The sequence below is a fragment of the Carcharhinus amblyrhynchos genome, chromosome 26, assembly GCF_965287045.1.
Source record: "Carcharhinus amblyrhynchos chromosome 26, sCarAmb.v2.hapA, whole genome shotgun sequence".
NCBI lineage: Eukaryota > Metazoa > Chordata > Chondrichthyes > Carcharhiniformes > Carcharhinidae > Carcharhinus > Carcharhinus amblyrhynchos.
In genome coordinates this window covers 9845123-9872715 of record NC_137349.1, presented here as the reverse complement: position 1 = coordinate 9872715, position 27593 = coordinate 9845123, and the positions used below count along the sequence as shown (strand labels likewise).

The following is a 27593-nucleotide window of genomic DNA, read 5'->3' as shown; positions in this document are numbered from 1 at the left end:
CTCACACAGACACACACTCCCCCTTCTCTCTCTCTTCCTCTCTCTCACACTCTCTCTCTCTCTTCCCACCTCCCCCCACACACGCACTCCTCCTTCCCTCTCTCTTCTCACACACTCTCCCTCTCACTCCCTCTCTTCCTCTCTCTCTCTCACACTCTCTCTCCCTCTCTCTCTCTCTCTCACACACACACACACACTCCCCCTCCCTCTCTCTCCCTCTTTCTCACACACACACACTCTCCCCCCCACCTTTCTTTCTCTCATTCCCTCTCTCTCACTCTCTCTCTCTACCCCCCTATCTTTCTCTCATTCCCTCCCTCTCACACACTCTCTCTCTCCTCCCTCTCTCTCTCCCACACACTCTCTCTCTCTCCCTCTCTTTCTCACCCCCCCTCTCTCTCTCTCTCCCTCTCTTTCTCCCTCCCCCCATCTCTCTCTCCCTCCCTGTCTCTCACACACTCTCCCTTTCCCTCATTCCTTCTTTCGGAAACAGTAGACCCCATAGAGTCGGCGTTTCTTGTCCGGGAAGCCGAAACTGCGGATGCCGGGCTCCTTGCCGCCGCACTTGGCTCGGGGGTTAACGATGGGGTAGCGGACACTCCCGTCTGCCAGCCAGCCAGCCTGGCAGCGATCGAGTAGCTGCACCTTCCACGCTGCGTACAGCTGGCCCACCCTGGCGATGGAGGCCCCGTTCCTCTCACACGCCTTCACCGCTTCACCGTAATTCAGCTTCCGATAAGTCCTCAAGAAGTAAACATTCCCTTCACAGAGAGAAGACACCAAGTTACAATAAACATCAGCACCTGCCCAACAGGCTTGCACTTTTCAGGTGATCTCTGCCCTGCAGAGACAGCAACAAAAACTTGCGTTCGTATAGCGCCTTTCACATCCCCAGCGTAGTCACTTCTTTTGAAGTTTCGTCGCTGCTGTAACAGCCAATTCCCGCACAGCAAGCTCCCACAAGCAGCGACAGGAAGACAATAGCCCAGTGATATTATGGCTAGACTATTAATCCAGAAACTCAGCTAATGCCCTGGGGAGCCGGGTTCGAATCCCACCTCGGCAGACGGTGGAATCTGAATTCAATAAAAAATATCTGGAATTAAGAATCTACTGATGACCATGAAACCATTGTCGATAGTCAGAAAAACCCATCTAATTCACTAATATCCTTTTAGGAAGGAAATCTGCCGTCCTTACCCGGTCTGGCCTACATGTGACTCCAGAGCCACAGCAATGTGGTTGACTCTCAACTACCCTCGGGCGACTAGGGATGGGTAATAAATGCTGGCCCAGCCAGCGATGCCCACGTCCCATGAATGAATAAAAAAACAGCAGTGTGACGGTGACCAGGTCCTCTGTTATCGGAGCTGTGGGCTGAGGGCTCAATACTGAGCGAGACACAATGGAAAACCTCCCCGCTCTCCTTCGGAATCGGTGCCTTAGGAACATTGACACCCCCCCTCCCCCCTTCTCTACCCCTCTCCCCCTCCTCCCCTCTCCCCCTCCTCCATGCCCCTCTCCCCATCTCCTCATATCTCCCCTTTCCCTCTCTCCCCCTTCCCCAACCCCCCTGCTCCCCGACGCCCCCTCCTCCCCGCCTCTCCCCCTCCTCTCCCCTCCCCCCCTGCCCAACTCACCCCTCCTCCCCAACTTGCCCCTCCTCCCCCCTCCCCACTCCTCCCAACTCCCCTCCCTCCTTCCCCTCCACTCTCCCCTTCCCCTTCCCCCACTCCGCTACCTTCCCCCCAACTCCCCTTCCCCCCCCCTCTCTCCTCCCCTCCCCCTCCCTCCTCCTTCTCCCCTCCCCTCCCACTCCCCCCACTCTCCCATTCCCCCCTCCCCCCACGCAGACACGGGGAGAACATGCAAACTCCACACAGACAGTGTCCCGAGACCAGGATTGAACGCGGGTCCTTGCGCGCTGTGAGGCAGTGGTGTTAACCTATGTGCCACCGTGTCACCCCACAAGGGAGAGCTTGCAGTTGTTGAGTTCCTGACCCCGCTCCTCAATTTATCTTGCACTGGAGTGTTCCCCTGGGTTTTCTCACCGTGAATAAATGGCCCCTCACCTTTGAGGTTGGAAGTGAAGCAGAAAGCATCGTATCGCTCGGTGTCCTTGTGCCGGTAGCCGTAGTTCCTGATGCCAGCGACCTGGTCTGACCTGCCGCACTTGAAGCGGGGTTTGGAAATGGGGTATTGGACAGAGCCATCGTCCAGCCAGCCTGCGTTACACCAATCCAGGCCTTTCTGCCACGCCTCATGCAGCTGCTCGTACGAGGCCAGTATCCCATCCTGCTCTGCACAGGCCTTTCTGGCGTCTTCAAAGTTTAATGTGTAACGTCCCAAGCGCGGATGGTAGGGAAACACCACACCTTTAATTGAATGAGAGACGCCGTTACGCACAGGGAGGCAGACACAGAGGCCAGGGGCAAGTCCTCCGCACTGGTCACTGAGTAATTCCCATCATCTGAGTGAGGGACATCACCCCTTCGAATATCAAATTGACGTGTAGGATCCCGATGGGACTTGACAGGGTGGATGCTGGGAGGGTGGCCAGAATTTTCCGGCTGTTCACATCCCACCTCCCGTCAGCAAGGATGGAGGATTTGGTGCCCAGCCAAATCCCTGCTCACCGCAGCGGGAGCCAGAGAAAAGTGAGAGCGTTTGCAACTAAAGCCTTCAGGAACTAGAACCATAGAAATGTTACAGCACAGAGGAAGGCCATTTGACCCATCTTGTCAGGATGAGGACAGAATCACAGAATACTACAGTGCAGAAGAGGCCCTTCGGCCCATCAAGTCTGCACTGATGCATGACCTGCCCACCTAATCCCACTTGCCAGCACTTGGCCCATAGCCCTGAATGTTATGGCGTGCCAAGTGCTCATCCAGGTACTTTTTAAAGGATGTGAGGCATCCCACCTCCACCACCCTCCCAGGCAGGGCATTCCAGACCATCACCACCCTCTGGGTATCAAAGCTTTTCCTCAAATCCCCCTAAACCTCTCACTCCTCACTATTAATTTATGCCCCCTCATAACTGACCCTTCAACTCAGGGGAACAGCTGCTCCCTGTTCATGCCCCTCATAACCTTGAGCATCTCATTCAGGTCACCCCTCAGTGTTCTCTCCTCCAGACACGCACAGGTCTAATCCCACCTGTCTGCACCCGGCCCATAGCCCTGTAGCTTATAGCACTTAAGGTGCTGATCCGGGTACCTCTGAAAAGAGTCTAAGGTCTCTGCGTCCACCACCAATTCAGGCAGTGAATTCCAGACACCCAAACACCCTCTGGGTAAAAACGTTCTTCCTCATGTCTCCTTGACACTTTCTGCTACTTATCTTGAATCTATGTCCCCTGATTCTTGAATTCTCTGCCAAGGGAAACAATTTTATTCCGTTCGCTCTTTGTCTTCCCCTCATCATTTTGTACAACTCAATCAATTCACCCTTCAGCCTTCTTTGTTCCAAGGAAAATAATCCCAACCTCCCCCAATCCCTCCTTACACTTCTCTAACCTTGGCGACATTCTTGTAAACCTCCTCTGTACCCTCTCCAGAACGATTACATCCTTTGTGTAATGTGGTGACCAGAACTGCACACAATACTCCACATGTGACCTCACCAGTGTTTGAGTAATTCCAACATTATGGCCAGAATTCTCCCAAAAACATTCCAAGTTCCCAATTCAGAGGAAAATAGGAATAACTCCCACTGATTTTTTAGGGCAATTTTCAGACTGAATCTCCCACACTTAGTGTGTCACAGAGAGCCCCTCGCTGATTCTCTCTGAAAATCAGGGGCAGGGCCTATTCCCGTCCGAGAAGCCGGCAGTGTAGTGCTGAGTGAGCCACTGCGCATCCGCCAATTTGTTGGCACTGAGACTGGAACATGCGCAGTAACTCTACAATGGAAGCCTCCCGATCGCTTGTAGACCATCCCTCCTAACCCCCCCCCACCACTGGCCTCATTGACCTCCACGGGCAAGCCCCAATATCCCACTCTCCCACCCACCCCTCCGGCCAGCCCTGGTCCCCCCAGCAACTCCGACCGGCCCCTAACCAGATAGCCAGCCCTGATCACCATCCTGTCTCCCTCTCCCGGTGATCCTGAATGCTGAGGGATTTAAATCTGAGGCTGAAGGATTTTTGTTGACCAGGGAATGTTGCGGAATGGTGGATACCTGGAGTTTGGCCACAGATCAGCCACGCGGGGCTGACTGATTGCCGATGTATGTACTCTGTGGTTTGGTAAAGGAACAGGGATGGGTAATAAGTATTGGCCGATCCTGTAAAAGCTGCTTTGAATGAATGAAGAGATCAGTGCAGCAAACAGATGTCAATAGAATCATAGAATCAGTGCAGAAAGAGGCCATTCAGCCCATCAGGTCTGCACCAACCACAAGCCCATCCAGGCCCTATCCCCGTAACCCCACATACTTACCCTGCTAATCTCCCTGACACTAAGGGACAATTTAACAAGGCCAATCCACCTAACCCAAACACCTCTGAAATGTGGGAGCAAACAGGAGCACCCAGAGGAAACCCAATGCAGACACGGGGTGAAAGTGCAAACTCCACACAGACTGTGACCCAAGGCTGGAATCGAACCTGGGTCCTTGACGCTGTAGGGCAGCAAGGGGATGGCAAGGTGGCACAGTGGTTAGCACTGCTGCCTCACAGCGCCAGGGACCTGGGTTCAACTCTAGCCTTGGGTCACTGTCTGTGTGGAGTTTGCATGTTCTCCCCGTGTCTGTGTGGGTTTCCTCCGGGTGCTCTGGTTTCTTTCCGCAGTCCAAAGATGTGCAGGTTGGGTGGATTGGTCATGCTAAGTTGTCCCTTAGTGTCAGGGGGATTAGCTAGGGTAAATTCATGGGTTATGGGGGTAGAGCCTGGGTGGAATTGTGGTCAGTGAAGACTTGATGGGCTGAATGGCCTCCTTCTGCACTGTAGGATTCTATGATTCTCTCATTCGATGATCCTATGCTAACTACCCTGCCGCCCATTGTGGTGTCGAATTAAACTGAAGTCGCACCTTCCAAATTCAATTTGACGATTCCTGTGTCATCCTCGAGCTCATCGATGACTTCACATTCATATCTCCCATAATCCTGCAGTGTCACGTCCTGCATGATGAGGGATGCATCGCCCTCTCCGTCCCCTTGGAGCCACACTCGGCCCTTGTATATCCCAAACGCTTTCTGAATCTTGCCTAAGGCCACAAAGACATCGGTGCTCTGCAGTGAGTCAAACTCCTTGGTCCATTTGATGCGGATCTTGTCAGGGTCCTGGCTCTCCGGCTGGTAGTGGTATCTGCAGGGCAGGATGATGGAACCTCCTCGGTGAGTGAGGACCTTCCCCGGGGCCGTCTGAACCACCACGAGCCCACTCTCATCGCCTGCAGCAGGTTTGGAGAATGCAACAACTCTTAATGTCAGCAAACACATCAGAGAAAACCAATCCCAGAGATTATTCCAGCATCCACTTCCCAAAGGCCGCTCCAGCCCACACAACACGACCTCCAGCATGGACAGGGCAAGGAGGCAGGCCGCAAATTTTCTCTCTCTGCCCCCGCTTCCTGCCCCTCTCCCCCTGCCCACCCTCTCCCCTCTCCAACCCCTTCCTCCACCATGCTTCCCCACCTCCACCAGCCCACCTCCCCCTCCCCACCCTCCACTCTCCCTCTCCCTGCCCCACTGCCCCTTCCCCTGACTGGCTCGTCCCCCTTCCCACCTAACATCCTCCTCCTCCCCAAGCCCCTCCCCAAGCCCCACCCCTTCCCCCTCCCCACCCCAACCCCACCACCCTCCCTCTCCTCTCCCCACCTCCCTCCCCATTCCCCCCCCCCCCACCAACACCTCCCCATCATCCTCCCCTCATCACCACCCAACCCCACCTCTCCCCCTCCCCACCATCCTCCCCCTCCCCACCCCCTTTGATCTTTGGTGACTCATTTCAAGGCTGAGGTCTCAGCTCAGGTGATGGGAAAGATAGTTATTCTGGTGTTGATGATTTATGGTATCCTCCTGACCCCATAATGAGAATGCTGATTTCGTAATCCCTCCTGGGAATGCATCACTCTCTGTTTAAGTGAAGGAACTATATGTAAAACTCTTAATATCACCAGGGGAGGCCAAGATATCTGGTGCCTTGCCAAAACGTTTAACGTTTAAGTTTATTTATTTGTGTCACAAGTAAGCTTACATTAACACTGCAATGAAGTTACTGTGAAAATCCCCCAGTCACCACATTGTGGGGAGGTGATAGCCTAGTGGTATTATTGCTGGATGATGAATCCAGAAACTCAGCTAATGTTCTGGGGACCAAAGGAGAAAATGCTGGAAAATCTCAGCAGGTCTGGCCACATCTGCAAGGGGAGAAAAGAGCTGTCGTTTCATGTCCAGATGTCAAAGCTAATGTTCTAGGGACCCAGGTTCAAATCCCACCACAGTAGATGCAGAATTTGAATTCAATAAAAAGTATCTGGAATTAAGAATCTACTGATGACCGTGAAATCATTGTTGATTGTCGGAAAAATGCATCTGGTTCACTGATGTCCTTTAGAGAAGAAAATCTGCCATCCTTACCCAGTCTGGCCTACTTGTGACTCCAGAGTACAGCAATGTGGTTGACTCTCAACTGCCCTCGGGTAACTAGGGATGGGCAATAAATACTGATGTGCAGATGTCGGCGTTGGACCGGGGTAAACACAGTAAGAGGTCTCACAACACCAGGTTAAACTCCAACAGGTTCATTTGGGAGCACAAGCCACAAGGTTGCAAAGGACTGCTCCTTCATCAGGGTGAGTGGGAGTTCTGTTCATAAATAGGGCACATAAAGACACAAACTCCATTTTCAAAATAATGGTTGGAACGCGAGCCTTTACAGGTAATCAAGTCTTAAAGGTGCAGACATGAGTGGAGAGAGGATTAAGTCCAGGTTAAAGAGATGTGTGTTGGCTCCAGCCAGGACAGTTAGTGAGATTTTGCAAGCCCAGGCAAGTCATGGGGATTACAGATAGTGTGACATGAACCCAAGATCCCGGTTGAGGCCATCGTCATGTGTGCAGAATTTGGCTATCAGTCTCTGCTCAGTGATCCTGTGCTGTTGTGTATTGTGAAGGCCGCCTTGGAGAATGCTTGCCCAAGGATCAGAGGCCAAATGCCTGTGACCGCTGAACTGTTCCCCAACAGGAAGAGAACACTCTTGCCTGATTGTTGAACAGTGTTCCTTCACCCGTTGTCATAGTGTCTGCATGGTCTCCCCAATGTACTACACCTCGGGACATCCTTTCCTGCAGCGTATCAGGTAGACAACATTGGCCGAGTTACAAGAGTATGTATCGTGTAGCTGGTGGATGGTATCCTCAAGCAAGATAATGGCATCCGTGTTGATGATCCGACATGTCTTGCAGAGGTTGCTGTGGCAGGGTTGTGTGGTGTCGTGGTCACTGTTCTCCTGAAGGCTGGGTAGTTTGCTGCAGACAATGGTCTGTTTGAGGTTGTGCGATTGTTTGAAGGCAAGAAGTGGGGGTGTGAGGATGGCCTCGGTGAGATGTTTATCTTCATTGATGACATGTTGAAGGCTCCGGGGAAGATGTTGTAGCTTCTTCGTTCCGGGGAAGTACTGGCCGACAAAGGGTATCCTGTCCACTGTGTCCCGTGTTTGTCTTCTGAGGCGGTGGTTGCATTTTTTCGCTGTGGTGCGTCGGAACTGTCGATCGATGAGTTGAGCACCATATCCTGTTCTTATAAGGGCATCTTTCAGCATCTGGAGGTGTCTGTTGTGATCTGCCTCATCTGAGCAAATCCTGTGTATACGGAGGGCTTGTCCGTAGGGGATGGTTTCTTTAACGTGTTTAGGGTGGAAGTTAGAGAAGTGGAGCATCGTGAGGTTATCCGTGGGCTTGCGGTACAGTGAAGTGCTGAGGTGACCGCCCTTGTTCCAGCACACCACAAGGAACAACTGTACTGACCTCCTCAGAAGACAAACACGGGACATGGCAGACAGAGTACCCTTCGTCGTTCGGTACTCCCCCAGAGTGGAGAAGCTATGACATCTTCTCCAGAGCCTTCAACATGTCATTGATGAAGATGAACATCTCGCCAAGGTCATCCCCACTTCTTGCCTTCAAACAACCGCACAACCTCAAACAAACCATTGTCCACAGCAAACTACCCAGCCTTCAGGAGAACAGTGACCACGACACCACACAACCTGCCACAGCAACCTCTGCAAGACATGCCGGATCATCGACACGGATACCATCATCTCGCATGGTAACACCATCCACCAGGTACATGGTACATAGTCTTGCAACTCGGCCAATGTTGTCCACCTGATAAGCTGCAGGAAAGGATGTCCCAAGGCATGGTACATTGGGGAGACCATGCAGACGCTACGACAATGGATGAATGAACACTGCTCAGTAATCACCAGGCAAGAGTGTTGTTTTCTTGTTGGGGAACACTTCAGCAGTCAAGGGCATTCAGCCTCTGATCTTCAGGTAAGTGTTCTCCAAAGCAGCCTTCATGACACACGACAGAATTGCTGAGCAGAGACTGATAGCCAAGTGCCGCACACATGAGGATGGCCTCAACCGGGATCTTGGGTTCATGTCACACTATCTGTAACCCCCACGACTTGCATAGGCTTGCAACATCTCAGTCACTCCCTGTCCTGGCTGGAGACAATACACATCTCTTTAACCTGTGCTTAATCCTCTCTCCACTCAGATTGTCTGTATCTTTAAGACTTGATTACCTGTAAAGATTTGCATTCCAAGCATTATATTGTAAATTGAGTTTGTGTCTTTATTTGCCCTGTTTGTGAACAGAACTCCCATTCACCTGATGAAGGAGCAGTGCTCTGAAAGCTTGTGGCTTGTGCTACCAAATAAACTGTTGGACTTTAACCTGTGAGACTTCTTACAATAAATACTGGTCAACCAGCGACCCCCATGTCCCATGAATGATTAAAAACCTCTGGTGCCTATTTGGGTACACTGAGGGGGAGTTCAGCATGGCCAATGCATCTAACCAGCACATCTTTCGGACTTGGGGGAATTTTCAAAGCTTAAAAAGGCAGAGGAGAATCAACACTCCCAGTTTGGCAGCATATCTGAAATACCTTGCTCACTCGAGCCCCAGAATCGGGGCAGGCAAGCTTCGGGTAACAGAATTCTTCATTGGTTCCAGATGGGGTTTTATGAGCCTTGCCTGAGCAAGGTCATACAATCCTACCCTAAAGGTTAATTTAGCATGGCCAATCCACCTAACCTGCACATCTTTGGACTGTGGGAGGAAATCGGAACATCTGGAGGAAACCCATGCAGACACGAGGAGAATGTGCAAACTCCACACGGATAGTGACCCGAGGCCGGAATTGAACCCGGGTTCTTGGTGCTGTGAGGCAGCAGTGCTAACCACTGTGCCACCATGCTGCCCTTTGGGGCTTAATGTTAAACACTGCTTATTGCTCTACTCTGAAGCTCTTTGGGACATTTGAAGGCACTACATTAGATGCAAGAAGTTGTTAGTATCTCAGCCTTGAGATCAGTGACTATAATTGACCAATGATCAAAGCTGGGATCTTCCTGAATTTATAACAAGCTAATTATCACAGAGCAATATATTAATACATGGTGGTATCAGAGGGCGAGCTGGAGAGATCGCATCCCTCCCCCCACCCCTCCCCCACCCTCCTTCACATAAGGTCACATGGAAGTCCAAACCACCAGGGGCACTGTTCTCCATCTCACCTGACACATGGACACTCTGCTTGGTTCCAATGTCATTGTTCAAGGAGGAGAAAGCCGGAACGAGAAACATCAGGAGAATGGAGTTGCGGCAAAGACAGTTTCTCAGAGACAGCTGAAGAGACAAACAGACATTTTAAATTTAACCAATGACAAGAAGCACGCTGAGTACATGAATCGCCCTGTGTGCTCAGGCTGTGTGCGAAGCGGTTGTGATAAAAATGAATATTCAGACATCTAATCATTGAAAATGTGTTGAATTGAGTGTAGGATTAAATGAGAGGAAACTATTTTTAAATGGGAATTAGTTCAGAAGACAGATTGACTGAGGTGAAGTATTTGAAATGTGGATTAACCCAGCAACACTGCCAGCAGCCTAAGAGCAGTGGATAACAATAGGGCATAGAACTTCTGGAATTAAAGTCAAAATATTACAAGTTTAAAAGAGAATGTGCATTTCACACTTACATTCTAAATGGGTGAACTCATGTAAGAAATGAAACTAAGAGGAACCTCTGAGAGAGGCAATTCAGATAAGAAAAGATCAGAAGGAAAAGCAATATACCAGCGGCAGAGTTCATTCTATGTAGAGAGCTGGTCAAAGACACAGCTATACATGGCAGGAAATGTGTCAGTCCCAAACCAGCAAGTATCAAATAGCTGTTTGAACAGCTATCTCGTCACTATTGTAAGCCAGAAGCAACCCCACAAGAGATATCGAGTGTGGTAACTATTGCTGGATTTAGCTTAAAGCTTAAAACCGGTGGGATGTTGTTTGGGAAGGTTTAGCTCTGAGGACAGGAAAGTAGAGATGATTGGAACAGGGTCAATTTTAAATGTGTTGTGTATAAACATTAGTGTAGTTACATGTATGTTTTTAGTCGCCTTTCTTTTGATTTGATTTGATTTATTTTTGTCACATGTATTAGCACATAGTGAAAAGTACTATTTCTCGCGCACTATACAGACAAAGCATACCGTTCATAGAGAAGGAAAGAAGAGAGTGCAGAATGTAGAGTTACAGTAATAGCTAGGGTGTAGGGAAAGATCAACATAGTGTGAGATAAGTCCATTTAAAAGTCTGATGGCAACAGGGAAGAAGCTGTCCTTGACTGGTTGGTACATGAGCTCAGACTTTTATATTTTTTTCCTGACGGAAGAAGATGGAAGAGGGAATGTTCGGGGTGTGTAGTTTCCTTAATTATACTGGTTGCTTTTCTGAGGCAGTGGGAAGTCAATGGATGGGAGGCTGGTTTATGTGATGGACTGGGCTACATTCTTGCCGTCTATTCTATTGTTTAATAAACATTTATTTTGCTGAATTATTACAAAAAGACAGGAACATTCTTCACTGGTCTTCACATCTTTCCTCGCATGAGAATGATAATAAAATTAGAAATTGGGATTTCAAGTTCCCCTTCTGGGATATGGAGTACTCAAGCATTTAACATCAGCTGGGTTCTTAAAACATGGGAAAATCTATACTGCACATGCCAGTTGATAAAACACAGCATTCAAAGTCCACAGGACTGCTGGTAGGGCTGGCAGCTAAACTTGATGCATCCACCGCTTTCAGACAATGAAGGAGATTAAGCTGCAGTGTAGTGGTAATATCACTTTGAAGTTTCAATTAACTATAGCCCCTGGGGCTCAGCAGATATGGGAGGTAGGGGAGAAATCAGAATATTGAATTCGATGATCAGCCACAATCAAACTGAATGGCGGAGTAGGCTCGAAGGGCCGAATGGCCTGCTCCTGCTTCTGCTTTCCATGTATGTTTCTATGCAGCGTGAGACTAGTGATCCAGAGGCCTATGTTAATACCCCGGGGACACAGGCTCAAATCCCACTACGGCAGCTAGTGAAATTTAAATTTAATTTATAGAATCCAAAATTAAAAGCTAATCTCAGTGACGGTGACCATGACAGCTATTGTCATCGAGCCTGTAATGATAACAATCCCAGCCAGGTCCCATCCCCAGAGCCCCATATATTTACACTGCTAGTCCTCCTGACACTAAGAGTGGAATTTTATCGGCACGTCTGCCCGAGGCTTGTACGATCCCACCCAAGGCCAATGGAAAACACCGTTCCCCAAGCCTCGCCCGCCTCCAGAATCAGAGCGAGCATGCTGGTAAAATTCTGGCCTAAGGGGCAATTTGGCATGGCCAATTCCCCTGACCCATTCACCTTTGGAGTGTGGGAGGAAACTGGAGCACCCGGAGGAAACCCAAGCAGACACAGGGAGAATGTACAGAGTCCGCACAGACAGTCACCCGAAGCTGGAATCTAACCTGGATCCCTGGTGTTGTGAGGCAACGGTGCTAACCACTGTGCCACTGTTGACTTTGATGGGACTGGAAGATCAAGCCCTTTGCTTCCCTGGAATCTTCAAAGGTTATGTCAGGAACTTACTTGAATTTATTTTAAACAAACCCTTATAAAGCTTAACTTCAGGAGTGTAATGAATTGGCTGGAGTTGGATAGCAGAGAAGGAAGTTTACCTTTCTTACGTTTGACATGAAAGGAGGTTGTTTCTTTCATTGAATGTGGGCATCGCTGGTAAGGCCAACATTTGTTGCTCGTCCTGAAAAGCATTTAACTGTGCGACTATAGGCCATTTCTCAGGGCAATTGAGGGTCAATCACATAGCGATAGGCCTGGAGTCACATGTAGGCCAGGCTGGGTAAGGACGGCAGATTTCCTTCCCATGGAAGGAAAAAGGGCGACATTTTAGAACTGAGATGAGGTGGAATTTCTTCAGCCAGAGAGTGGTGAACCTGGCTGTGGAGTCCAGGTTGTCGAGTGTCTTTAAGACAGAGATAGATAGGTTCTTGATTAATAAGGGGATTGGGGAAATGGGGAAAAGGCAGGAGAATGGGGATGAGAAAAATATCAGCCATGATTGAATGGTGGAGCAGACTCGATGGGCCAAATGGCCTAATTCTGCTCCTGTATAATATCATGAGACCATAGGACTTAGGAGCAGAATTAGGCCACTCGGCCCATCGAGTCTGCTCTGCCATTCAATTATGGTTGATATTTTACTCAGCCCCATTCTCTTGCCTTTTCCCCATAACCCCTGATCCTCTTATCAATCAAGAACCTACCTATCTCTGTCGTAAAGACACTCGATGACCTGGACTCCACAGCCTTCTGTGGCAAAGGGTTCCACAGATTCACTACTCTCTGGCTGAAGAAATTCCTCCTTATCTCTGTTTTAGAAGGTTATGCCTTTAGTCTGAGGTTGTGCCCTCTGGTTCTAATTTTCCCTACTAGTGGAAACATCCTCTCTATGTCCACTTATCCAGGCCCTGCAGTACCCTGTAAGTTTCAATAATATCCCCCCTTATCCTTCTAAACTCCAATGAGTACACACCCAGAGTCCTCAACCATTCCTCATACAACAGGCTCTTCATTCCAGGGATTATTCTTGTGAATCTCCTATGGACCTTATCCAAAGCCAATATATCCTTCCTTAGGTATGGGGTCCAAAACTGCTTACAATACTCCAAATGAGGTCTGACCAGAGTCTTATACAGCCTCAGAAGTACACCCCGGCTGTTGTATTCTAGCCCTCTCGACATGAATGCTATCCTTGCCTTCCTAACTGCCGACTGAACCTGCATGTTAACCTTAAGAGAATCTTGTACAAGGACTCTCAAGTCCCTTTGTGCTTCTGATTTCCTAAGCATTTCCCCATTTAGAAAGTAGTCTATGCTTTCCTTCCTCCTTCCAAAGTGCATAACCTCACACTTCTCCACACTGTACTCCGTCTGCCACTTCTTTGCCCACTCTCCTAACATGTCCAAGTCCTTTTGCAACCATCCTGTTCCTCAATACTACCTGTATCTTCTGGTCTTTTGGAAGGAGTGCTCATGTTATTGCCTAGTGACACTGCAAATCTCTCTGCTTCTAAACACTCTCAGGAAAGAACGTATCTACAACCCAGATAACGAGTCACACTTACACTTGTAATCGAGAATCACGAAACAGATGTTTCCAGTAAGAAATTTGGACAAATTTCCCCAGTGTTTGCCATTCGAACATTTTCAATGCAATTTGTTACCATTCCACAGCCTCTGGTTCCCTTGATCCTCTCCATTCATGTTGCCAAGTACAGAATACTTATTGAAATCTGTGTTGGCAGCTTCTAATTATTTTTATTTAATCCTGATATTTAATAATTTCATCTTTAATTAAAGATTCCGATTCTTTCCCTACCACAGATGGTGAAAGCATCGCTCTGTAATTATCTGCCTTTTTTTCTCGCTTTTTGAACTCTGTTGCTACATTGGCCTCTCTCCAAATCTTTTGGGACTTTTTCCATCCTTCATACAATCCTGGAATACCATTTCTACAGCATCTACACTTTCTCCCCCCATTTGCCTCCAGATTTTCAGATCTATTTTGTCAAAAATCCTTGAGCCGTACCAAACCCATGCCTTCTACTGCCCAGCAGGACAATGACAGCAGACACATGGAACAGTCCGATCTGCAACTTTCCCTCCAAGTGAGGGGATATTGAATGGCAGAGCAGCATTTGCTGCTCTTGATTCCAATGTTCTTATGCTCCTCCAATAACAAAAATTAAAGTCTGTCCGTCCACCTGTCCATTTGTCTGCCTACCTTTCTATCTGTCTGTCTGTCTGTTGGTCTGCCTCTCTGTCTCTCTATCTCTCTCTCTATCTCTCTATCTCTCTCTTTATCTCTCTATCTCTCTTTATCTTTCTCCCTCTGTGGCCAGAAATCTCCCATCCCACATGCCACTGGAATTTTAGTGGGTGGGTTGCGGACAATGTGTATCCCCATTGACAGGCAGGCGAGAATTTCTCGCTTTTAGACCAACATGGCCGGAGAATTCTGTCCTATCTCTCATTCCTCTCCCTACTTCTCTCTTTCTCTTTCTTCCTATCTCTCTCTCTCTTTCTCTCTCTCCCTATCTCTATCTCTCGATCTCTTTCTCTCTCTCTATCCCTCCTATCTGTCTCTCTCTCTCTATGACTCAATGACTTTATCTCTCGCTATCTCTCCCTATCATTCTGTCTAACTCTCTCTATCGCTCTGTCTAACTCTTTCTATCGCTCTCTCTCGATATATCTCTCTCTGTCTGTCTCTATCTCTCGCTCTATCTTTCTATATCTCTCCCTCTCTATCTCTATCTCTCTCTTTATCTCTTTTTCTCCCTATCTATCTCTCTATACCTATCTCATTCTATCTCTCTCCAACTCTACCTCTCTCTCTTTCTGTCTCTCTCTATATAACTATCTATCTATCTCTCTCTCTAACTATTTATCTTCCTCTCTCTATTTCTGTCTCTTTACTATCTCTATGTATCTATCTCTCTCTATCTCTATCTCACTCTGTCTCATTCTATCTTTCTCTCTCTCTCTACCTCTCTCTCTTTCTATCTCTCTCTCTCGATCTATCTAGCCACCTGTCCGTCTGTCCATCCATGCATCTATGTCCTGCCTGTGTGTTCTGTATAGGTCTGTATGGAGTTGAAACAGTATCTGTGATTCTCTCTCCAGTTTTATCCAGCATTTCCTGCCTTGCTTTTATCTCCTGTTTATGAGGCTCAATGTGTTTGATCATGCTCCTGTGAAGCACCTTGGGGAGATTTCACTGTGAAAGGTGCTATATAAATTCAAGCTGCAGTTGTTGGAAACATACAAAGTGCTTTTTAAAAAAGGCCTTTTCTTTAATACTCTGCAATTGTCATTCTCCATCGTGCTTTGGGGGCAGTTTAGCATAATTCTGGAAGTTAGCATCAATAAACCGCTTGTGCTTACAACGTGAAGATAAAAGAAAGAAGTGAAATCTGAGGAAGAAGCCCAGTGGGTGGTGGGAACACTCAGTGAGCCTGGCACAGCCTGTGGGGGAGAAACAGAGCTAATGTTTCAGGTCGATGACCCTTCATCAGGAACCATTGAAGACAGATCTTGTTTTATTTAACACAAAACATAAATACAGATGCAAACCCTGGGCTCCCCAGATGTTGGTTTCTCACTCAGCTGGTTTTCCTGACTCCACAATCTGGTTTTGATTTACTGACTGTAACAATGTGTGCAAGTGTATGCGTGTGTGTGTGTGTGTGCAAGTGTGTATGTGCGTGCATGGGTCTGTGTTTGCATGTGTGTGTGTGCAAATGTCTGCGTACATGCATATGTGTGTCAATTTTATGTGCGGGTGCATGTGTGTGCGTGCATGTGTGTGCATGGGTGTGTGCATGCATGTGTGTGTTTAGAATACGTGTGTGCGCGCGTGCACGTGTATGGATGTGTGCATGCGTGTGCACGAATGTGTGTTTGCATGCATGCATCTGCATGAGTGTGTGTGTGTATGTATGCTTGTTTGAGTGTGATTATGAACATATGTACCTATGGGTTGTGTGTGCATGTGTTGTATGTGCGTGTGTGTAAGCATACATTTGTGTGAGTGGATGTGTGTGCATTTGCATGTACGTGTTTCCTGGAATATTTCCAGATGTACTTGGCTGTTACGTTCCTCTCTCAGGGATAGAGGAATCTGCATGGTTTTGCGACACCGTCTTGTCAGTCACTATCGAGATCCCACCAATTACCTTACCTCAAAGATAAATTAACAAATCAGCCTGTTTATACGACATCTCAACCTCTGATGAGTTGGAGAACATTTTGTTCTTGTGTGGGAGGTGAATGGGGATGCTGAGGCACTTTCTGATGGGCAGGATAGTTTATGAAAATCTGGATAATTGCAGATCGTGCCACAGCCCATGCTCCCCACTGAACGGATCTGAATAAAATGTGGGAGCGGCAGCTCACTTTACACGCAGAATGTGAGGTGCTCACACCTGGTTTGCTTTGCGTTTTCAGTGGACGCTCTCAAGTGGACATAAAATGAAGAGATGATGGTGTCATAGAGTCATGGATTCATAGAGGTTTACAGCATGGAAACAGGCCCTTTGACCCAACTTGTCCATGCCACCCTTTTTTTTAAACCCCAAAGTTAATCCTAATTGCCCGCATTTGGCCCATATCCCTCTAACTGTAACTGTCTAAATGCCTTTTAAAACACAAAATTTTACCCGCCTCCAGTACTACCTCTGGCAGCTTATTCCAGACACTCACCACCCCCTGTGTGAAAAATTGCCCATCTGGACACTTTTGCCCCTCTGGACGCTCCAGGTAAAAAAAGTCCCAGTCTATCCAGCCTCTCCTTGTAACTCAAACCATCAAGTCCTGGTAGCATCTAGTAAATCTTTTCTGTGTTCTTTCTTGTTTAATATTATCCTTTCTATAATAGGGTGACTGTACACAGTACTCCAAGTGTGGCCTTACCAATGTCTTGTACAACTTCAACAAGATGTCCCAACTCCTGCATTCAATGTTTTGGCCAATGAAACCAAGCATGCCGGATGCCGTCTTCACCACGCTGCCCACCTGTGACTCCACTTTCGAGGAACCAAGAACTTGTATCCCTAGATCTTTGTTCTGTAACTCTCCCCAACGCCCTACCAGTAACTGAGTCTACTGGTGTTACTTAGAGTTCTCCCCATTTCTTCCTCAGTCAACATCACGAAAAAGAGATAATCTGGTCCTTATCGATTGTTATTTACGGAGTTTGCTGTGTGAAAATTGGCTGTCATATTTCCTATATAATTGCAGCAACTACCCTTCAAATCTCTCGGCCTTTTGGCTGGAATCGAGTGTAGTTTTGTTATGCTGCACTTGGTTAAAGTCATGAGGTTACACTGAGGCTTCACTTGAAGCAATTTTTTAAAGCGACATCTTGGCCTTTTGGCTAAGATGTAAATGAGATTAAGCCTTGGAGGAGGTTCAATGCCTGCTCCAATCAGCTTGGATCATGTAAATCAAGCCCAGGACAGGAAGTGGCCAGCCTGCCTTGTTAGCTTGGATCTGGAATGTCTCACTTGCTGAGACTTTGAATTGGGATTTGTTTGGATTAAATTGGATATAAACAAAAAAAAACTACCCTTCAAATGTACTTCAGTGGATGTGAATGGTTGTCATTGAATGACTGCAGGGCATCCTGGAAGGGGAGGGTGATCAGGCAAAGGTCCTGGTACATTTTGGTGCTGTAATGACCTCAAATGAGATCCATGAGGTGGGCCTCTTGGAATATGAGCTCCCTGATTGAGGTAATGACTGCCTGCCCAATCAGGACTCTCACCTGTGTATATTGAGGAGCGTCAAGGGATACCGACACTCTGGATTCTGACTGTGTACCTGAAGCTCTCTTCGGAGTGGGATTGACTTTGTAAATAAAGGGAATCTGGTGAAGAGAAACCAGCCTCTGAAGAGTTAGTTCAGGCATAGACGGGAAGGAGGATGAGGTCGTGCATCAAGTATTCAGGGAGTTAGAGTAAAAAGCAGAACCTCTCAGGTAGGACCACTCCCAGAGCCGCGTGCTAGCGAGCGCAGAAATAGGAGGATAGTGCAGATGAATGTGTGGCTTAAGGTTTGATGCAGGAGGGAGGGTTTTAGATTCCTGGATCACTGGGGCCGTTTCTGGAAAAGGTGGGACCCTGTACAAGCAGGACACGTCTACATCTGAACCAGAGCGGGACTAACATCCTTGTGACTGGGTTTGCTAGTATCACTGGGAGGAGTTTAAACTAATTTGTCTGAGGGAGGGGACACAGACTGTTAGCAGAATAGAGACACAGCATAATACAATGAAACAATCAGATCAGAGGGAGTGCAGATGTATTAAGTTTCAAGGGAGTAAGGCAAGGTTAGATGGCTTCTACTTTAATGCAAGAAGTATTACATGTAAAATGGATGAATTCAGGGTGAGAATCATAGAACCCATACAATGCAGAAGAAGGCCATTTGGCCCATTGAGTCTGCACCAATCACAATCCCACCCTGGCCCTATCCCCATGCATTTACTCTAGCTAGTCCTCTTGACATTAAGGGGCAATTTAGCATGGCCAATCCACTTAACCCACACATCTTTGGGCTGTGGGAGGAAACCAAAGCATCCAGAGGAAACCCACGCAGACACAGGGAGAATGTGCATACTCCACACAGGCAGTGACCCCAAGCCTGAATCGAACCAAGGCACCTGGCACTGTGAGGTAGGAGTGCTTACCACTGTGTCATCATAAGAACATAAGAAATAGGAGCAGGAGTAGGCCATCTAGCCCTTCGAGCCTCATACCGCTACAATATTAACAGTTGGAATTGTGATGTAGTAGCCATCACAGAGATGTAGTGGAAGGAGGGTTAGGATTGGCAGCTCAACATTCTCGGATGTAGAATCTTCAGGAGGGACAGGAGAGGGGGTAAAAGAGGGGGAGGCACTGCATTATGAGTTGAGGAGGCAGTGAGGAGAGATGATGGCCATGATTTTCTAGCCGTATCACGCCTGAAGCAAGGAATGTTAGAGTGGAGCAGGACTGGAGAATCACGTTTAACACGTGTTGTGCCAGCGTCAAACCTCGTCAGTATCTTTCCACCCTCCACCTGTCCCGGACATAATCTGGTTTCCACCTAGTGACAGCGGGAACTAAATCAGCGTACATAAATGAATATTGAAATATGCTAAGTCCATTCGAGGCTTCCCCACTTCCAGCATTTTCCAAACCTCGGCTGCTGCGAGAATCGCGACTGGTCTCCCCAGACGGGAAGCCGGCATGATGCCCATGCTGGGGGTTGGCTCAGAAGCTACTGAAACCCCTGGTGGTCTGGTACATGGCGAGGCATTTCCCATTTGGCACAGGGAGCACCAGAGGAATCTGTGCTGGGTCCCCAATAATTCATCATTTAGATAAGTGACACAGATGACAATGTTGGGGATCAGTAAGTTTGTGGATGGCACAAAGAATGGCCGGTTAACAGTGAGGTGGAGTGTCTTGGGCTACAGAAAGATATAGACAGAATGGTTAATTGGGCAGGTAAGCGGCAGAGGGAACTTAACCCTGAAAAGTGTGAGGTGATACACTTTGGAAGGAGTAATTTATCAAGGAAGTATTCAATGAATGGTAGGGCATTAGGAAGTTCTGTGGAACAAAGGGACCTTGGCATATTTGTCCATAGATCTCTGAAAATGGAAGGACATGTTAGTAGGTTGGTGGCAAAGACATATGGGCACTTGTCTTTGTCAATCCAGGCATAGATTACAAAAATAGGGAGGTCATGTTGGAGTTATATAGAACCTTGCTGAGGCCTGTGTACAATTCTGGTCACCACATTATTGGAAGGATGTGATCGCGCTGGAGGGGGTGCAGAGGAGATTCACCAGGATGCTGCCTGGGACGGAACATTTACGTTATGAAGAGAGGTTGGATAGGCTTGTGTTGGCTTCATTGGAGCAGAGAAGACTGAGGGGGTGACCTGATCACGGTGTACAAGATCATGAGAGACACGGGCAGAGTGGACAGGGAACAGCTGTTCCCATTAGTTGAAGGGTCAGCCATGAGGGGACATATGTTCAAGGTGAGGTGCAGGAGGTTTAGGGGAGCTTTGAGGAAAAACTTTTTTTCCCAGAGGGTGGTGACGGTCTGGAATGCGCTGCCTGGGAGGGCGGTGGACACAGGTCGCCTCACATCCTTTAAAAACATGGATGAGTGCTTGGCACATCGTAACATTCAGGGCTATGGGCAAAGTGCTGGTAAATGAGATTAGGTAGGAGGTCAGGTGCTTCTTACATGTTGGGCTGAAGGGCCTCTTCTGCACTGTGTGATTCTATAATTAAAGCAGATTGGTGTGTTTTGAGGTTGTGAAAGACATAATAGAGGCTCAAATCATGGTGGCTCAGTGCTTAGCATTGCTGCCTCACAGCGCCAGGGACCCAGGTTCGATTCTGGCCTCGGGTCACTGTCTGTGTGGAGTCTGCAAATTCTCCCCGTGTCTGTGTGGGATTCCTTCACGTGCTCCGGTTTCCTCCCACTGTCTGAAGATGTGCAGGTTAGATGGATTGGCCATGTTAAATTATCCCTTAGTGTCCAAAGATGTGCAGATTAGGTGGAGCATTGGGGTAAATGTGCGGGATTATGAGAATAAGGTGGTGGGAGAGGGCCTGGGTAAGACACTCTGTCAGAGAGTTGGTGCAGATTCAATGGGCCGAATAGCCTCCTCCTGCACTGTCGGGGTTCTGTGATTCTAGTTCCTTCCTTCTTTACATAGATCCTGGTTCAGCTCCCTGCCCGTGAAAGGGTTAACACCTTCATTGCCCGAACGGTGGCAGAGAGGGGAGGGTAACTACCAGTTAAATTGGCAGCATTATTTCCCATCGATAACCGTTCTGCCTCAACAAAGGGTGTGTAAAACATCTGCTTCAATAAAAGCTGCTGCAGAATTATTGAGCAGGGACAATTCGGTCAATTAATGGATGAAAAGCGACCTTTTCAAATCCATAACTCCACATCAGCCACAGTCCAGGATGCTGACTGAGAGCTGTCCCAGTCACCACGCAGTGACGCTCTGTCTGGGTGCCACATTCGCCTGCCTGCCTGCCAGTAAAACGGTAAAACGGTGACTAATTCTAGGTGCTAAAACTCTGAACTCTCCCCGACAGGGGGACTGCTGGATCAGCGGTATTTTCTGTGGGGAAGAGAGAGAGGGGAAGGGATATATTTTCTTATCGCTAACTCAAACAAAGAGTTGACATTTACGCCACACATTTCATGACCTCAGAGTATTCGAAAGAGCTTTAAAAGCCAATGAAGTCATTTTATTTGAAGTGTGGTCCCATAATGTGTAGGAAAACACAACAGCCAATTCATGCACAGGAAGATCCCACGTGGTGAAATCCAGATTATTTGTTTCTGGGGATTTGGTTTGAGAGCGAAGTATTGGCTTGGGCACCAGAGAGAAAACTCTCCTGCTCCTCTTCACACTTGCGGTCACTGGACTCTCGCCTGAGGACCTCAGTTGAATAGCCCTTCTGAAAGACAGCACCCCTGCCAACGCAGCACTCCCGCCGTTGGGATGTGGGTCCCGGGTTGTGCGATCCAATCTCTCAAATTGGACTTGAACCCACCACTTTGTTGACTCTATCCATGAGGGGTGGGGCAGGCTGGGGGTTGATGGGGTTGGGGGGGGTGGGGGGGGAGGGGAGAGGTGGCAGGGCCGGGGGGTTGTAATGAAGGAAAATAGAGAAAGGAGAGAGAGAAATCGGAGGCCTTGGTGTAAGGATCTGACACATGAAGGGTTCACGTGGGATTGAGTACAATACAGCCCACAAAAATCAAATCAAAATGACCCACACTGAGGAGTCAGTGCAGTGATAGAGCCAGGTGTAGAAACAAGTACGGAGACAGCTCCCAGTTTGGACCTTTACTGCACCTTTGTATATAGTTTATAGTAGTTAGTAAATACTGATCGCTGAGCTATTCAAGACTACAAATACCTTAATAAAACCAATCAAAATACATCCAACACCTGACAGCACCCTTTACATTTGCTCCACATAAGATCCCTGCCTTTCCAATTGGTGGTTGGGCCTCCAATCACCACCTGCCATTGTGCCATTCAGCATCTGCTCCCCCCCTTCACTGTTGCAGGAGTGACAGCTCTATGGGCACGGCCAATTCTACAACATGTCCCTTTACAAACCCCCTGGCCTCCCCACCTCCACCGCCCACTCTCTGGGAAGGTTGTGGGCCCCACTTGGCATCACCATGCAGCAATCATCTCTAGATCCATTTACATTCCCTTTACCTTCTTGTCTGTGCCATTGAAAACAAGAGTTGGAACATCTTGTTGAAGTTGTACAAGACATTAGTCAGGCCACACTTGGAATACTGTGTACAGTTCTGGTCATCCTATTAGAGAAAGGGTTTTATTAAACTAGAAAGAGTGGAGAAAAGATTTACTAGGATGCTACCGGGACTTGATGGTTTGAGTTATAAAAAAAGGTTGGATAGATTGGGGGTCTTTTCCTTGGAGCATCAGAGGCTGAGGGGTTACCTTACAGAGGTCTACAAAATAATAAGGAGCATACATCAGCTAGATAGTCAATATCTTTTCCCAAAGGCGAGGGAGTCTAAAACTAGGGTGCAAAGGTTTAAGGTGAGAAGGGAGAGATATAAAAGGATCCAGGGGGACAATTTTTTCATACAAAGGGTGGTGAGTGTCTGGAATAAAATGCCAGAGGCAGTAGTAGCGGTGGGTACAATTTTGTCTAAAAAAAAGCATTTAGACAGATACATGGGTAAGGTGGTATAGAGGGATATGGACCAAATGCAGGCGATTGGGACTGGCTAGAAGTTTAAAAAAGGGCAACATGGACAAGTTGGGCCAAAGGGCTGGTTTCCATGCAGTAAACGTCTATGACTCTATGACTCTATCTCTATCGATTACAGCCCCCTCTTCCCCCTCACCCTCACAGTATAAATCTTGTCCCGGTTTCCTTGTCTTTAGCTCTGACGAAGGGACATCCAGGCTCTAAACGTTGTCTCTATTCTCTCTCCACAGACTCTGTCAGATCTGTTGAGATTTTCCAGCATTTTCTGTTTCTCTCTCAGATCCCAGCATCCACAGTATTTTGCCTTTATCCCTGGAGGCCCATGTCGTTATTCCACACACCCCCTCACCAGCCCCACTCGGATGAGGGTCCCATGAACAAGGTATCATATTGAACCACAAGAAAAGGTTCTCGAGCTGGAGAAGGTTTTGCCCTGTGTCGCCTATAGTCAATCCTCTACTCTAAGACAGTCTAAAGAAGAACAAAGGATTGCTTTGAACCAACAGCATAAAGACAGGCCTGGCTGTTCCATGCTGGTGTGTATGTTCCACACATGCCTCCTCCCCACAGCCTCATCCCATCCCATCAACATCTCTTTGTATTCCACTTTTCCTCATGTATTTATCCAACTTCCCCTGTAGTCCATCTACACCATTCACCCCTACCAGTCCCTCTGGTAGGGAATTCCACATTCTCACTACTCTGGGCAAAGACTGAATTCCTTGTTGGAGTTGTTAATAGCTGCCACGTGTGGAAGACAATGGCCTAATGGTATTATCGCTGGACTATCAACTAATGTTCTGGAGGACCTGGGTTCAAATCCCACCATGGTAGATAGTGGAATCTGAATGCAATAAAAAATATCTGGAATTAAAAATCTATTGATGACCATGAAACCATTGTCAGTTGTTGGGAAAACCCATCTGGTTCACTAACGTTCTTTGGGGAAGGAAATCTGCCGGCCTTACCTGGTCTGGCCTACATGCGAATCCAGGGCCACAGCAATGTGGTTGACTCTCAACAGCCCTCAGGCAACTAAGGATGGGCAGTAAATGCTGGCCAGCCAGCGAAGCCCATGACCCATGAATGATTTGAAAATAAGGCCCCTAACTTAGATCTCCCCCAACATCTTCTCTCACGCATAATCTTACAGCTCTTGATCAGGCCCTGTTTTTCTGGAGAAAGGAGTTCCAGCCTGATCAACCTTTTGCCAAAAGCTGTAACATCTCTGTCAATCTCTACCTCTGTCAACCTTGGAAGAGGAGAATAAGACCAAATGACCATAAGACATAGGAGCAGAATTAGGCCATTCGGCCCATCAAATTTGCTCTGCCATCCAATCATGGCTGATATGTTTCTCAACCCATTCTCCCGCCTTTTCCCCATTAACTTTGATCCCTTTACCAATCAAGAACCTATCTATCTCTGTCCTAAACACATTCAATGACCTGTCCTCCACAGCTTTCTGTGACAATGAATTCCACAGATTCACCACTCTCTGGCTGAAGAAATTCTTCCTCATCTCAGTTCTAAAGGGTCGTCCCTTTACTCTGAGGCTGTGCCCTCAGATCCCAGTCTCTCCGACTAATGGAAACATCTTCTCCATGCCCAGTCTATCCAAGCCTTTCAGTATTCTATAAATTTCAATGACATTCCCCCCTCTTCTTTCTAAACTCCATTGAGTAAAGTTAAAGTTTATTTATTAGTGTTACAAGTAGGCTACTGTGAAAATTCCCTAGTTGCCACACTCCGGTGCCTGTTCGGGTACACTCAGGGAGAATTCAGCATGGCCAATGCGCCTAACCAGCGCGTCTTTCGGACTGTGGGAGGAAACCTGAGCACCAGTAAGAAACCCACGCAGACACAGGGAGAATGTGCAGATTCTGCTCAAGCAGTGAGCCAAGCCTGGAATCGAACCCGGGCCCCTGGCGCTGTGAGGCAGGAGGACTAACCGCTGTGCCACTTTGCTGTCCAGTACAGACCCAGAGCCTTCAAGCGCTGGACCATGGGGAGACCCAATGTTTTATCGAAGCACTCTTTGTGGCATGGGACTGTACATATCTGGCAGGTCCAATCTCCCCTCTATATTAAGCTTGATTAGGACGGAGATGGCAGCCCAGGGCATGGAGGAGAAGGGAAAGGGAGTGGGGCTAGGAGGGAGGGAAAGGAGTGTGTTGCAGCTGGCCTGACTCAAGTGGAGAGGGAAAATGAGGGATATAAAACCCTGTGTGGGTTCACCCCAGCTCACTCTGGCACATCCTTGTCGCCAAGGAGATGGGGCAGAATAAAGGGGGGGCAGTGATGAAGGGGTGGGTGAAGGAGTCGCTGATGTTGGGTGGCTGCATTCGCAAGTGGGTATCATCCATCTATAACTCTATTGGCGGTGCAGTCTCGATGGGCCGAAAGGCCTTATCTGACTCTAACTCACACTAACCACTCCACAGTCAGATAGGGTGCTAACATTACAGGTATTGGCACTGACCCTGGGGCAGGAGCCGGGATGGGGGGGGGGGAGCGGGCGGAGGAGATTGGCGCCTCTGCAGAACAATGCATCCAGCGAGAATCTGTCCATCTCCGGGACAGGGACGGGGGTGGGGGGAAAGCCAAAAACCAATTACATAGAAATGGGAACAAACAAGTCCTGGAATAAACAGAACAAAAGGCACTCAGCATCTTAAACAAGCGCCCAGCAACACTTCAGTGCAGGAATGCAGAACGAGGTGCTCTTTGAGCAACACTGCAGTATGTCCCCATGCAGCTTTTCAAGGTTATTATTACTGTGCCCTCACAGATGATTAATGCAGCAAAATGGTCCCACAGTCTGTAAACATAGACAGTGTCAACTTACCATTTCCCCTTTTAACTGCAAACACAGGAGAACAGCAGGTACAAGCAGTGGAACTAAATGGAACTATAACATGAGCCAGTCTGGATATGTCGTTTAACAGGACAGGCTACCTCTCTTTCTCCTTCTCTCTCTCTCTCTCTGTCTCTTTCTCATTCACTCTCTCTCTCTCTCTCTCTCTCTGTTTCGATCGACTGCACAGTGAAATGCTGACGTGAAATTAAAGGTCTAACCGGAACTTTACGCACTGTCAGCAAATCTGTTTGGCCAATGTAGGGGGAAAAAACTCATTATCCAAACAGAAAGTGGTGCAGTGTAGCAGGGAGAAGGGGCAGTGACAGAGCGAGGAAATCGGGCAGATTTAGAGCTCACTTTAGTCTCAGAGTTGTTGTAGCTGAGACTTAAGGAAGAGATTTGTGATGACAAGATGCAGAGCCGAGGAAAGATGTGGGTTATAAACAGTCCGGAACATTTGTTACAGAGTAATTCCCTGTCCGGAGTTTTTGTTACAGAGTAATTTAAAATCTGGAGTGTGTGTTACAGTGTAATTCACAGTTTGGAGTGTTGTTACAGAGTATTTCTCCATCTGGAGTGAGTGTTACAGAGTATTTCTCTGTCTGGAGAGAGTGTTACAGAGTAATTCACTGTCTGGAGTGAGTGTTATGGAGTGATTCACTGTCTGGAGTGAGTGTTGCAGAGTATTTCTCTGTCTGGAGAGAGTGTTACAGAGTAATTCACTGTCTGGAGTGAGTGTTACGGAGTGATTCACTGTCTGGAGTGAGTGTTACAGAGTAATTCACTGTCTGGAGTGTGTGTTACAGAGTGATTCACTGTCTGGAGTGTGTGTTACAGAGTAATTCACTGTCTGGAGTGAGGGTTACAGAGTATTTCTCTGTCTGGAGAGAGTGTTACAGAGTAATTCACTGTCTGGAGTGAGTGTTACAGAGTAATTCACTGTCTGGAGTGAGTGTTACGGAGTGATTCACTGTCTGGAGTGACTGTTACAGAGTAATTCACTGTCTGGAGTGAGTGTTACAGAGTAATTCACTGTCTGGAGTGAGTGTTATGGAGTATTTCACTGTCTGGAGTGGGTGTTCCAGTGTAATTCACTGTCTTCAATGAGTGTTACAGAGCAATTTACAATCTGGAGTGACTGTTACAGAGTAATTCACTGCCTGGAGTGAGTGTCACAGAGTATTTCATTGTCTGGAGTGAGTGTCACAGAGTATTTCATTGTCTGGAGTGAGTGTTACAGAGTAATTCACTGTCTGGAGTGAGTGTCACAGAGTAATTTACAATCTGGAGTGACTGTTATGGAGTATTTCACTGCTTGGAGTGAGTGTTACAGAGTAATTCACTGCCTGGAGTGAGTGTTACAGAGCAATTCGCTGTCTGGAGTGAGTGTTACAGAGTAATTCACTGTCAAGAGTGAGTGTTACAGAGTAATTCACTGTCGAGAGTGAGTGTTACAGAGTAATTTACTGTCTGGAGTGAGCATTACAGAGTAATTCACTGTCTGGAGTGAGTGTTACAGAGTAATTTACTGTCTGGAGTGAGTGTTACAGAGTAATTCACTGTCTGGAGTGACTGTTATGGAGTATTTCACTGTTTGGAGTGAGTGTTACAGAGTAATTCACTGTCTGGAGTGAGTGTTACAGAGTAATTCGCTGTCTGGAGTTAGTGTTACAGAGTAATTCACAGTCTGGAGTGAGTGTTACAGAGTAATTCACTGTCTGGAGTGAGTGTTACAGAGTAATTTACTGTCTGGAGTGAGCATTACAGAGTAATTCACTGTCT

The 27593-nt window shown here is 47.7% G+C and overlaps 1 protein-coding gene across 1 annotated transcript; it reads right to left on the bottom strand.

Moving 5' to 3' along the window:
• Window positions 1–471: 471 nt before the first annotated feature.
• On the bottom strand, window positions 472–25907 carry hapln4 (hyaluronan and proteoglycan link protein 4). The gene is made up of 5 exons (XM_080212707.1): window positions 25800–25907; window positions 9762–9873; window positions 5037–5399; window positions 2073–2375; window positions 472–761 (listed from the first exon to the last, which is right to left on the bottom strand). The coding sequence occupies exons 1-5, from the start codon at window positions 25800–25802 to the stop codon at window positions 472–474; spliced, it is 1071 nt and encodes a 356-aa protein (XP_080068833.1). The 5' UTR covers window positions 25803–25907.
• Between the last annotated feature and the right edge of the window lie 1686 nt (window positions 25908–27593).